Source organism: Octodon degus, unplaced genomic scaffold (genome assembly GCF_000260255.1).
Source record: "Octodon degus isolate 3935 unplaced genomic scaffold, OctDeg1.0 scaffold00253, whole genome shotgun sequence".
NCBI classification, from domain to species: Eukaryota; Metazoa; Chordata; class Mammalia; order Rodentia; family Octodontidae; genus Octodon; species Octodon degus.
Genome location: NW_004524829.1, coordinates 1,060,467 through 1,073,715, shown reverse-complemented (window position 1 = coordinate 1,073,715; position 13,249 = coordinate 1,060,467). Strand labels below are relative to the sequence as shown.

Genomic DNA, 13,249 nt, shown 5'->3' with positions numbered 1-13,249 from the left:
CTCTTAATTCAGTGAGAAGAAAGATTTGTACTAATAGTGTTTGGACAGGATATCATGTCTGCATCTTGTACTATGAATAACCACTACAAAGACAATAGTATGCATTGTATTAATGATGGAAACTGTCCTACTAATAGATTTTGAAACTGTCTCATTTCTATTTGTTTCTCAGTAAAATTAATAAAATAAAATAAAGTTAAGAAAAAATTAATTTATGACTATTTTTTGCAGATTTGTATATTTTAAGTTTTATTTACAAATCTTGTGATAATCTCAAGTAAAAATAATTTGGAGGAAAAAAAAGAATGGCAAGTGTTTGAACCTCAAAGAAAAGCCTATTACCATAAATAATCCCTGTTTTACATTTTTGAAGACCTGTACATGAAGGCATGAATACATTTACTATCCTACAAGATTAATAGCAATCAGTTGTCATACCATATGAAAACTTTGGTTTCTGAACTTGTTTTGTACCAGAACAACTTCAATTTTTTAATTAATCAATTAATTAATTTAGATACAGGGTCTAGCTCCACAGCTCAGACTCATAGTGATTTTCCCATCTCAGCCTCCCCAGCACTTGGATTACAGGCATGCACAACCACACATGGTTTTGGCAGCTGGCATGACATGCCCGTGGTTCTAGGGCTGACATGGCATGTGGTACTGGGAATTGAGCCTGGGTCTTTGTGCTTGCCATGCAGGTGCTGAGAGTGCCAATCTATCCTCCCAGCCACCAGAGCACCTTTAAATATTGAAAAACCTACTGTCTTATTTTTAAAAAACTTAATCTTTGGGCAATGACCAATATAAACATATCACAATAATATTTTAATAACATTAATTGGGATGTCTTACATAAGGCTGTGGAGATCATTGGAGCCTCCCATCAGTGAACAAGGGAAGGCCAATCTTCTTCTGCAGCTGTTTTTTTTTTGTTTTTGTTTTTGTTTTTTTTTTTTCACCAGAGGGAGCCTTGACCAAAATCTTCCAACCCCAAAAGGTCCCCATTTAAGCACCTTAACAAATTTCTGATGACCTATGAGAAAACCAATTTTAATACCATATTGACCAGCTGGTAACCAAGGTGGAAGCATTTTTTTTTAATCTATAAACCAAATTAAAAGTATGAACAAATGATCCAAAAATGCAAAAGAAGAAGAAAAGAGAAAATGATTGTTGAGCTCAAACAAAAAAACAAATTTTAACAGATTGGACAGACAAATACACAGCTTAACATATTGGACAAACAGGCAAACACATTACAAAATCAGAGTGCACTCAAATAATTTTTTACCAAACTGAATTATAATAACTCATAATTTTAGCAGGTATAAATAGACTAGTCAGAATTTTTATAGTTCAGTTAGTAGAGATCTCTTATAAGAATTTGGAAGGAATAAAACCGTTTATCATTAGATAGATAGATAGATAGATAGATAGATAGATAGATAGATGATAGATAGATAGATAGATAGATAGATGTATATATATGTATTACTATCTATCTATCTAAATATATATACATATAATAGTATTTCATTTTTTCTTAATACTGATAACTTTCATGTCCTTTCTTTCACATAACTTTCAGTTTGGTTATATCCATCTACTTTATCACCTACTCAGGCTTTTGATTCTCATTTTTGGTTACTGTCTCTTGGGCTCCCTGAGTTAATTTCCTAATTGATCCCAGATCAATTTAGCCTCTTCCTTGTCTCTGTGTTCTCCATGCTGGCCTTGCTTTAGCATCGCATGTGTAATTGATCTTCAGCTTTAGAGACAATCTCCAGCTTTGTGATGATTTCCACTCAAAATGTCTCCCCTAAGCCAGTGTGTGTTAATGTCTTGTTCTCTAGAGTGACAGTGTTGGGAAGTAGTGGGACTTTGAAGAGACAGGGTCTAATGGGAAGAGGTCTGTGGGTCATTGAGATTGTGTCCTTGAAGGGAACTATAGAGCCTTGGTCCTTTCCGTTTCTTTTTCTCTTTTGTGTCTCATCCATGAGATAAGTAGTTTTGCTCTGCCACACATTTCTGCCATAATTTTCTATACTGCCCAGGCCCAGAAGAAGTGTTATTAAAACCTTTAAAGTTAAGTAAAAATAACCCTTTTATCTTTATAAGTTGATTATCCAGGTACAGTTGTCACCAATACAATGATGGTAAGGTGACACGGTAATCTCTTCTCCGTGAGTCATCTTGCAGACAGTTGTTGAACACAACCAAGAAGATGAACCTTCTGGGAGGGGATATCATGTCCAAACCAGAATGCCAGTTGGTATCAGTAATGGCACTTCATTGTTTTTTCCCTGTGGCACATCATGTGATTATTGGACATCCACACTTCAGCCTCATGATTCTTATCTCCAAATATTCTTTGTTTCTCTTATTCTATCCTTCCTCTTTAAAACCATGACATTGCTCATACATTTCTCTCTGGTGCACTTGCTGCCTGCTGATAACCTTCTCTGTTCCCTTAGGTTCAGCCATGGCTTCACACAAGTGACTCCAGAGTTTATTGCCTCACTTTCTATGTCTACTGTGATTTCTAGTTTCTCAGAAGAAGCCGCTTTCTAGGACCAAATATTATCATTACCTCTTCCTTGATTTCTTTATTTCTGCTAATGTTCTTAATTACTCTGCATACCATCAAAATCTAGTACATTTCCTTTAATTCCTTTTTATTGTTGTTTTGTCTTAGCTCTCACAGTTGTAAGGTCATAGTACTCTTCTAATCAAAATAGGCCTTTAATCCTGCAGTTCCCTGTCTGCTACACTTATTCACAGTGAATTAATGATACAGCCTCATAGATTGTATCTCTTGCAAGATTCTGTCCCTGTAAGTTGTGGTTCTTACTGCCACCAAGCTGAACTTTGACTCACATAATTTCCTTGTATTGAACAGTCAGAGACTCTACTGACCATGAAACAAAGTACAAACTCCTCAGCTGGATATTCTGAATATGGTGGCTGCTACTCTTCCTCCCCTTCCTCCAATAAATATCACTCTGTACGTGGCAAAGTGGCAGCCCTGAGAATTTAGTCATGCCATGTAAGAAAGAGTTGCTGCCTTTGTGGATCTTACATTCTTATGAGAAGCCAGAATGCAATTTGTGTGTTGAAGAAAATAGAAAGATGATATGAGTACTGAGCAACTACTTTGGATGACATGATCAGGAATGTTCTTTCTGACTGATAATTTGTTAGATGAAAGGACTTTGCAAGAAGTTCCTCAAAGAAGAGAAGAAGGCCTTTGTGATAGGGGAACAGCGGGTGAGCTATAGGGAGATAGGATTTGTGCTTATGGGAAAGTAAAGATTTTTTTATTTTATTTCTGGTGTATTGAGATTTTCTAAGCAATGAAACAATGTCATTTGTTTATATTTTTAAAACACCTCTTCACAGAGAAGCAGGGTAGAAGCAGGGAGTCAAGGTAGGGAAAAAGTAAGGGCTTAGACTGTCTCAGGATTTTCCAGTCTCAGCATTCTTGATATCATAGGCCATAAAAGTCTGTCTGTAAGTGGTCTTGCACATAGCAGAGTGTTAAACCATGCTTTTCCCTATTAGAAGACAGTGGCCCTGTCCTTTCCACTTGTGACAACCAAAACTTATCTCCAGACATTGCCGCATGTCCCCTGGGAAGCAAAATCAAACCTGGCTGGGAGCCCTGGACTAGATGTGATAGTAGAGATAGGTTTGAAACACAACATAGTGGTGAAGGAGTTGATATTTTGTAATGAGTGGAATATTGAGAGTGAAGAAGGAAAGAATCAGAATTGCTTTCTAGCTTTCTGATTTGTCTTTCACAATACTTGAATCAATAGTGACACTCTTTATATTCTTCTTCCTTGCCCTTGTGCCTATTCTTAAAATTATCTACTTGTTATGTTGTTCGCTATACCATTCCCTTCTTTTCTTTCCATACCCTCCTAAAAGTCCAGCTTCAATGTCACCTTAAAGCTTTCTCAGAGTAGCTCACCAGTGCTAAACATTTGCTTGTGAATTCCTACTGCCTCAAATCAGTATCTTGCTTAGATAATTTCTGGCCATGTCAGTTTCTGTAAACCCTAGGAAAGGTGTGACATAGTCTTCCAAAAAAGGAGTATACTTGTGGTATTCGAATTACATGGCTTTGTTTCTATATTTTACTCTTTGTCTGATTCATGCCAGTCAATGTATAATTAATATCTTCTTCATAGTATCCTAAGACATCATTTGTTATAAGCAAGCTCTGTATTACCCTTGTCTGAAGTTTGTCACAGAATTAGGACCCTTACTATTTGCTACCATGTGTTACATGTTTTAATGCATGTTAATCATCTCCCTGTGAATCTATGTAAGAGCAAGAGTGAAAGACTGTATATATCTTTATAGTGTTTCCTCCCTAGACTTAGTTGAGATCTCTTAGGAGTTAAATGAAGTGATCATGAATATTGGTTTTTGGTAAATTTTAAATGCATAAGTAAATGAATGAAACTAGAAGACACATTTTATTTTCTATTCATTAATATAGTCAGTTAAAAGAAGTTAACATTTTTCTGCAATGTATGTAATACATAAGATTTTTATCACAAAGGAAGTGTATTTTTTTTAAATGAAAGATGAACTTGTAGTGTGTGTTATGAGTGTCATTGACTGGTTCATAAGGACATCGGCTAATTGTCATTTTGGCTTGAATAGCTGGGAGTTCTGCTGGTAACACTATCTGCTCTATTTCTGTACTGCAGCCCTAGTTGTAAGTACCACTTCAGCTGGATTTGCATTGGCTCCTGGTCCTTTTGACTGGCCCTGTTTCCTGTTTGCTTCTCTTGGAACAGGCCTTGCGTCCTGTGCTGCCAATTCCATCAATCAGGTCAGTTTTTTACCTATATTATGCTATTGACGTTTTTTTCTCGGTGTTGGGATTGTCACATTTTTGAAAACCTTCCAAAATGAAGATGTTTCATGAATTTATAGCAGCACTGTATGCCCTATGAAGATTTGTGAGTTATGTAACTGATTTTGAAGAGAATGGTTTCTTCTGTGTGTGTGTGTGTGTGTGTGTGTGTGTGTGTGTGACTGGGAATTGAATCCATGGCCATGTTATGCTAGGCAACAAAAGTGCTACTGCTGAGCTATGTACCCCACCCAAAGGTAAATGATTTTCAGACCTGTTCAGATGAATGAGAAGAACATAGGACTATATATTTCAAATAACCAAGATTTTTGGGTTAAGTAGTATTTTAGAACTGCCAAACTTTCTACTTAGTAATTTCTTTATTTCGAGTATATGCCCTGGAATTCATGACTATTATGTGCTATTTTTCTTGGTTTGATTTATTTGCATTTTAAACCAGAACTATACAATAAGAGTCAGGTATGGTGGTTCACTCCTATAATCCTAGCACTCAGAGGCTGAGGCAGGCTTATCACCATAAGTTTATGGAGACTACAAGCTCGATCTTGACTCAACAAAAAGGGAAGTATTTTAGAGGACAGCCAACTTTTAAAAAAGGAAAGCAGAAATGTGATATTTTGGCTAATTTTATATATTAAGTCATATTATAATATATTTAAAAATTAATTAGCTTTATTTTAGTCGAGTGCAGGATCTCACTTTGTAGCTCAGGTTAGCCTTGAACATATGGTAACCCTCCTGCCTCAGCCTCCTCAGTTCTAGGATTACAGGGGTATACCACCATTACCAATGAGCATACTTTTCATGTACCCTTTTTTGCCCTCTGTTATTTTATTTTATTTATTTATGTGTGTGTGTGTGTGTGTGTGTGTGTGTGGCCAGCTCAGCCCACCAGGGGGCGGGGCTGGCTGGCATGTGGTGCTGGGGGGATTGAACCATGGTCCCTGTGATTTGCTAAGCCTGTTCTAAGTAGGTGCTTTAGACCCCTGGGCCCCCTCCCCCCGCCCTTTTTTTTTTTTTTTTTTTTTTTTTTTTTGGCGGAACCAGGGATTGAACTCAGGCCCTTGCGCTTGCCAGCCCTCTGTTATTTTAAACATCCAAGTAATTGTTTTAGTTTTTCCTTTGTTTGGTCATACCCAAACAATGTTAGGTGTGCCCTAACATTGTGGCTTTTTCATAAGATATATACTGAAAATAACTTGGCTAACATTTAAGGAATCATTTTCATCACCAGAACACCCAAGAGGAATTGGCATCATTTTTAAACAGGAATTCAAGTTATAGCAGAAAAACTGTTTGATAGAGTGAATGTACAAGTAGCTGGTCTGCAAAATAAGGGAATTTAATAAATCATTCTGTTTCTATAATGAATTATCAGCTAATTAAAGAAAACTGTTTCAAATGGGGGTTAAAAAACTTTAAATTTTTAGTGGATTAAACCCATTGGCTATTTGGGAAAAGTTCTGTTTTAATAAGTGTTTAATAAAAACCACAACTTTTTTTGTAAGGGGTTTTGCACTGGGATTTGAACCTAGGACCTTCTATACATTAGGTATGTGTTCAACCACTGAACTACCCCCCCCACCCTTTTTTTTTTATTTTTATTTTTTTTAGGGAAGGGTCTGCAGGGTGTGCAGGGTCTCGCTACTAGATGGGACTCATAGTGAGTCTCCTGTTCACAGCCTCCCAAGTGCTGGGATTACAGGCATGTGCCACCACATCCAATCTCAGTTGTGGTCTCAGCGTGCCCCAGGGGTACACCCGGAGATCAAATCCCAGCCCCTGCGCCTGCTTGCAGGTGTTGGCTGGACCCCTTTTGATTTTTATTTTGAGACAGGCTCTTGATAAGTTATTTTAAATGTCAATACAATCGTATAATGTAATTAAAATAGGCACACAGTTGTAGCCCTTAAGATAAAGTTGTTCATTTGGATATTTTGTGTTTGATTTTAAAGTTTTAAAATTTAAATTATTACTGTTGTTTAGTTATAGATCTGGATCAAGACTAAGCTAGGTCACATTGGAGTTTTCAGTCTTTTTTTTTTTTTAATTTAGGAGCTGTATTTATCTTTGATATACTAATTTCTGTCTCCTTTGTAAATTACTCAGGCTCAAAACAAAAAATTTAAAACAAAAGTATGGATTTTCAGGGGGATAAAAAACAACTGCAAGGATTCAAATGTTTTAGAAACCCTAAAACATAAATACTAAGATTGTCTTGAATTGGTGTTACATTTACCTTCTATCTATCTGAACAAAGAAGTAATTCAAGAATTTCTCATGAAGAAAATTTGTCAGTTACAGCAAGAAAGTATCTGGGGGGCAGGGAGAGGAGGAGTGATTTGTATGTAGGCAAATATTGAAAGGAACTTTCGTTTTGTTTGGTTTTTTTTGCGGAACCAGGGACTGAATGCAGGCCCTTGCACTTCCCTGGCAAGTGCTTATTCTACTGAGCTATCTCCCCAGCCCCGAAAGGAACTTAATAGGCCAAGTTTTTAGAAATTTTGAAAGGGCCATACATTTACATGACTGAATTCTAATTTTGATACTGCTAAGAAAAGCCACAGAGTACCTGAGGGGATTTTTTTGGTATCAAAAAAATTACAATGTCTTTTCTACTAATCCTTCCTTCTCAGTTTGTGTTCTAGCTCTGCTCAGTCTCCCACTAATGCAGCTCTCCTATTCTCCTTCTGGGCGACTCACACTCTTCGTTCATGTGTCACTCATGCCCCACAGCACTGTGGTGTGGTGAGGTCAGCTTATAATTACTCTTACTGCACAAAGTAATTCCATCATCATCTTGTATCAAGCATATTGTTTCCTTCCACTTCTACTGGGTTCTTATTTCATTGGAAGCATCACAATACTTATAAAACGTCCCAGCACAGTAGAATTCCAGTTTCATTGTTATGAATGTTGTCTTAGTCACTTTCTTGTTACTGAGACAAAAGAGCTGACACCCTTAAGTTGAAGAAGGCAAGGTTTATTTTGGCTCACAGCTGCAGTAGATTGACTCCATGCTAGGTCAGTTTCAAAGTAGAAATGTTATCTCCGAAGGACATGACATACAAACATCCACTTACTTCATGATGGCTCAGAAGCTGGTAGTAGAGAGGAGCTGGGAAGGGAGAGACACCCTTCTGGGTCACCTCCCCCACCCTGTGACCTGCCTCTCATCAGGCCCTACTTCCTAACAAGAAATCAGGTGTAGGGCCCCATGAGCTTTCCAAAAGCACTACCTCTGAATATGTGAGACCTTTGGAGGACATTCTAGATCTGAATTATAACAGGTACTATTGGTTTCTCATGTTATTTTTTTAGTAATATAGTAAAAATAATTTAATTCCAGTATTGATGGGCAGTGTAGGGCCATTTTAAATTAGTAAACAGTGCAAAGAATACCAAGCAATAGTGTTTTATGAAAGTTTTTATCCTATAAAAAATAAGAGTAACAATAGGTAAATGCACTGCATATCATCATCTTCAAAGTAGTTACTCTGAGTACATGACATTAACCACATTTTTGAATAGCAAGTAAAAAAAAAGTTTCTGTCAAAAAGAGGGATTCAGTGCTTTTGTAGACTCATTGCTCTTGCTCATATTAAAGAGTGTATATATGTGGTTGGATATATGTGGTTGGTCTGTGTAAGTCCTTCAGCTTCTTTCTGGTAGAGTTCCATGAATGAAAACGTTTTCTTCTATTCATGTTTATAAAAAAGATTCAAGGGACATTATATGTATTTTTGTGTACTTTATTTGAGCTGTTACCAATTTACTGAGCCTTTCTTCTTTGTAACCAAGTTCTGTGATCTCACTTGTGAAAGTAGAAAAAATAGAGCCTTGAAAAGCAATTCTTACATTTGTTTTAAAGATGGAAAATGAGATTCAGCTTCTGATTTATGAAGTAGTGACTAGTGCACAAAGAGATACACATAAGAAACCACTAGCATTGAAATATAAAAGTAAATTACATACATGTTTTATAATATATATCCATGTTTTATTCAAAACCATAGTGCAGTTTAAAGACAAGTACAGCCTCAAGGATGAAAGCAATCCTAAAATGTTTTTAGTTTAGCAACTGAAAGTTAGACTGTTGTGGATGACTTTGACTGTGCAGTTCTTGAGAAAAAGTGACAAACTGAATACCAGAATAAATTCAAGTGGAATGAATTAAGAATTTTAAAAAGATAAAAGTTATCAGAATACTATAAAAATTGTTTAAGCATTTGATATAATAGACTGAGTATTCCTCAGCTATAACTGGAATTGTTTTACTTGGGTTAGTTATGTTGTAGTCTCCTCACAACCATCTATGTGTCACTTTCCATGTTTCAATTACCTATGATCAGTTACACTTCAAAACTGTTAAATGTAACATTAGCATTTCATGGGTTTTAAGTAATTTTTATTATAGTATATTGTCAGAATCATTTTATTTAATACAGTATATTCTCAGGATCAATAGTAATCACTGATGTTAATGTTTTACTATGCCTAATTTATAAATTTTATCATAGATATGTATTTATAGGAAAATATGTATACATAGGGTTTATATTTGTGTTTTATGTATCCTATATATACTAGTTTTCAGGTTATCTAGGGAGTCTTGGGACACACCGCTGTGGATAAAGATGGCCTACTCTACAAGATACTTTCAAATGTCATGAAAAAAAATTTATAGTCAAATAATAAGAGAATAATAGTAGTTAGAGTATATATCATTATTGTCAAAGTAGTTACTTAGTGTACAAGATGTAAAGAACAGATAATAACACAACTTTTCAGTGAACTAAAGTGAATGATGCATACATTTGTCATTAAATACATTTCTGTGGGATAAATTCCAGTGATAATATGCTGTTTCTTTTTGTGGTTTTGAGTTTTCTCAACAAATTTTCTGTTGTTTTAACTTCGTGTTCCTGTAACTGCATACATTCTTAATTACTTTTTTTAAGGCCAAATACTGGGAGGGAAATTGCTGGTAGGAAAGAAAGCACATTGAAGCTAGTTTAACTTTGGAGTGTTTGATCCTAACAAAATAATTTATTTCTTATACTTATTCATTCACTCAGAAATTCATAATTTCTTGTATTCATGTTATTTACAGAGCATGTTTCTACAAATTATCCCTTCAATTTTGTAATCTAACAACATAGGTGACACCATTTCTGTTTGTAAAACATACTGTTTTGCCATTGAATTTTTACAGGTAGTAAATAAAAGATTAATTATGCAAATAGTGTTTTCATTTCAAATCAGTGAGAAAATATAGATTAACAAAAGCAATAAGTTTTTATTTTACTTTCCCATGTGTTAGAATTACATCAGAGAACAAAGAAAAATCCGATTCAAATAGATATACTTTTTAAAATGTTATTTTATATTATAGACTTTTCACACACATTTTAAAATATATAATTTCACATAAATTTCTCACAGAAATGCGTCATGTAATATTTGCAATTGTATGTATTTTTGCCCTTGAAAATATATTGTGGGTATATGTGATGTGGCATTGTTTTAAGAGTAATTATGGACATTTAATAAGTTTCTCCCTATTTGACATTTTAGGATTTTTCTTTTTTCATAAGTAAACAGTGTTGAACTAAAATTCTTATAGGGCTTCCAGCTACCCTGCGCCACAGGACCTGCCGGTCCCAGCCCAGGTGCAGTGTGGGTGAGACCCTCTTCCACTCCCTTGGGACGCCCCCCACCACTCCACAGCACCTACTCACCACCCCGACCGCTGCATGAGAATTTCTGCCGTGTTCTAGGGACCCCCAGATCCAGTCCTAGCCCAGGCCCAGTGAGTGTGTGGGAGACATTCCGGCTACCTGTGCCAGCAGTACCTATCGGTACCAGCCCAAGCACAGCGTGGGTGAGACTGTCTTCCACCCCCTTGGGACCTACCCAACACTGCGCAGCATACCCCAAAACTGCCCGCCCAGTGAGAATTTCTGCCATGTTCTGGGGACCCCCAGATCCAGTCCTAGCCCAGGCCCAGTGAGTGTGTGGGAGAGCTGCTTCTCCCTGCTTGTCCCCTCCAGACTCAGCTCAGGCCTGGCATACAGGCCTGAGGTGAAACCCTGCATCTGCAATCCCTGCAGAGAGAGAGTAGGGGACAGAACCACCCAGAGAGTCTCACACACATACTGGTCCATAGGTCATGCTTAAGTATATGCAAGAAAGCAGAAATTATCCCATGCACGTTATCTGACCACAGTGCAATGGAACTGGAAAAAATGACAAAAGAAACCAGAAAAAATCCCTAAATACATGGAAATTAAATGACACCCTACTTAGCAACCAATGGATCACAGATGAAATTAAACAAATTCAACAATATCTACAATTCAAGGAAAATTCAAGCACAATTTATCGGAATTTATGAGATACGATGAAAGCAGTTCTCAGAGGAAAATTCATAACTGTGAACTCACACATTAGGAAAACAGAACGGGAACAAATAAATACCCTAATGCTGCACCTTCAACAACTAGAAAAGGAAGAGCAAACCAAACCCAGAGCCCAAAGATGGGAAAAAATCATAAAGATTGGAGCAAAAATTAATTAAGATGAAGAAAACAATTCAAAGAATTAAAAAAGCAAAAAGCTGGTTCTCTGAAAGTTTAAATATATTCGATAAGCTCCTAGCTAACCTTATCAAAAAGAGGAAAGAAAAAATTCAAATACAAGCAATAAGGAATGAAAAGGGTATAATTACCACAGACTCAGTGGAATTTCAGAAGATTATCAATACCTACTTTGAGAATCTTTACTCTCACAGAATATAAGACACAGACTAAATGGACAGACTCCTAGAAAGGAACAAATTACCACAACTGAATCAACTAGATATAACCACTCTCAATAGCCCAATAACAGCCAATGAAATACGAGATGTAATAAAAAAACCTACCGACAAAGAAAAGTCCAGGTCTGGATGAATTCACAGCTGAATTCTACAAGAAATTTATAGCAGATGTAGTCTCTATACTCCTCAAACTCATCCATGAAATTGAAGAGGAAGCAATCCTCCCAAAATGATTCCTGGAGGCAAGTATTATATTGATACCAAAACCAGGGAAAGACACAACTAAGAGAACTACAGGCCGATCTCCCTCATGAACAAGGAAAGCCAACATTTTGCCCTAGCCTTACAAGGTCAATTAAGACCCAGGACATATGAGAATTTGTACTGTAATGTCACGTAACTCAGTAGTGTCCCAAATTTTCTGATCAAGGAGATTATGGGGCCAAAGAGGAAAGTGATCGATAATGTAGAGTGTGCTTAAGGAGAGTCACATGGAGAGAAAACATTCTCTCAGGCTTTCACGGTGAGCACATTGGCCAAGCAATGGCCGTGACTCATCCACATGGCTGACTCTGACAAAGGTTCTACAATCTGAGGTACAGGATCTCAGGATAAATCCTGAGGGGATTTCACTGACCTTATCAGACCCAAAAGCTACAAGTCTTGTTGCATAAGTTTTGCTTTATCTTGGTCTTAACCACCCATCAGAAAAGTATAAAAATGAAGTATAAGAAGTAAAGCCATGCTGTTATGTTGAGCTGTAGGGGACGCAGGTCAACAATTTCTGACATTGCCAGTGAAGTGGAAGACCCAATACTGTTATGGAGTACTGTACTCTTTTAGAATATTTTGCTGAATTAACACACCTATAATATTCAATTAATGGAACTAAACAAAAAAAGGGTATACAGATGAATGTCCATTTTGTATCTGTGTATTTAAAGTGGTTAGAATAGATATATAGTTACATTCTCTTAATGAATGAAGGGATTTATTCTTACAGTGTTTGTAAATAGGATATCATGTCCGCATCTTGTACCGCAGTTAACCACTAGGAAGAATGTATAGTGTGTTAATTATTGAAACTGTCCTACCAATTTGATTTGAAACTGTCTCATTGCTATTTGTTTCTCAATAAAATTATTGGAAATAATAAAAATAAAATGAAATTATTGTAGTTAAATCTTTTACACATCCATAATTCTTTTAAGAGATTTTTCAAAGCATTTGTATCCAAAGCTGTGTCATTTTCAAAATAAAAGATTAAAATTTTAAAAAGACATCTATTTTAAGTATAGCCAGTTGCCCTTCCAACCATTTGTTTTAAGTCAATTTATTCTGCTTGGCGTCTTGTAAGAGTGTGCATCCCCAACACCGTGAATTAGGAAATGTTGGCTGAGTTCATTGGTCACATCAGCAGTGCCCTTTAATTCAAATTGTTTTGATTACCTAGGAAAAGGAATTTATATTTTTGTGCTTCTTAGACTTTGTGTTGTCTTATTTGCTTGTTTTGTTGTTGGGATGTTTGCCTT

General features: G+C 36.3%; 1 protein-coding gene across 2 annotated transcripts in view; it reads left to right on the top strand.

Moving 5' to 3' along the window:
- LOC101564029 (protoheme IX farnesyltransferase, mitochondrial) overlaps window positions 1–13,249 on the top strand; it is a 125,421-nt gene that overhangs the window by 32,844 nt on the left and 79,328 nt on the right. For both annotated transcript variants that reach the window (XM_023706354.1, XM_023706355.1), the window contains exon 4: window positions 4,728–4,852. In XM_023706354.1, coding sequence (XP_023562122.1) covers window positions 4,728–4,852 — 125 coding nt within the window. The remainder of the gene's footprint in view (window positions 1–4,727; window positions 4,853–13,249) is intronic.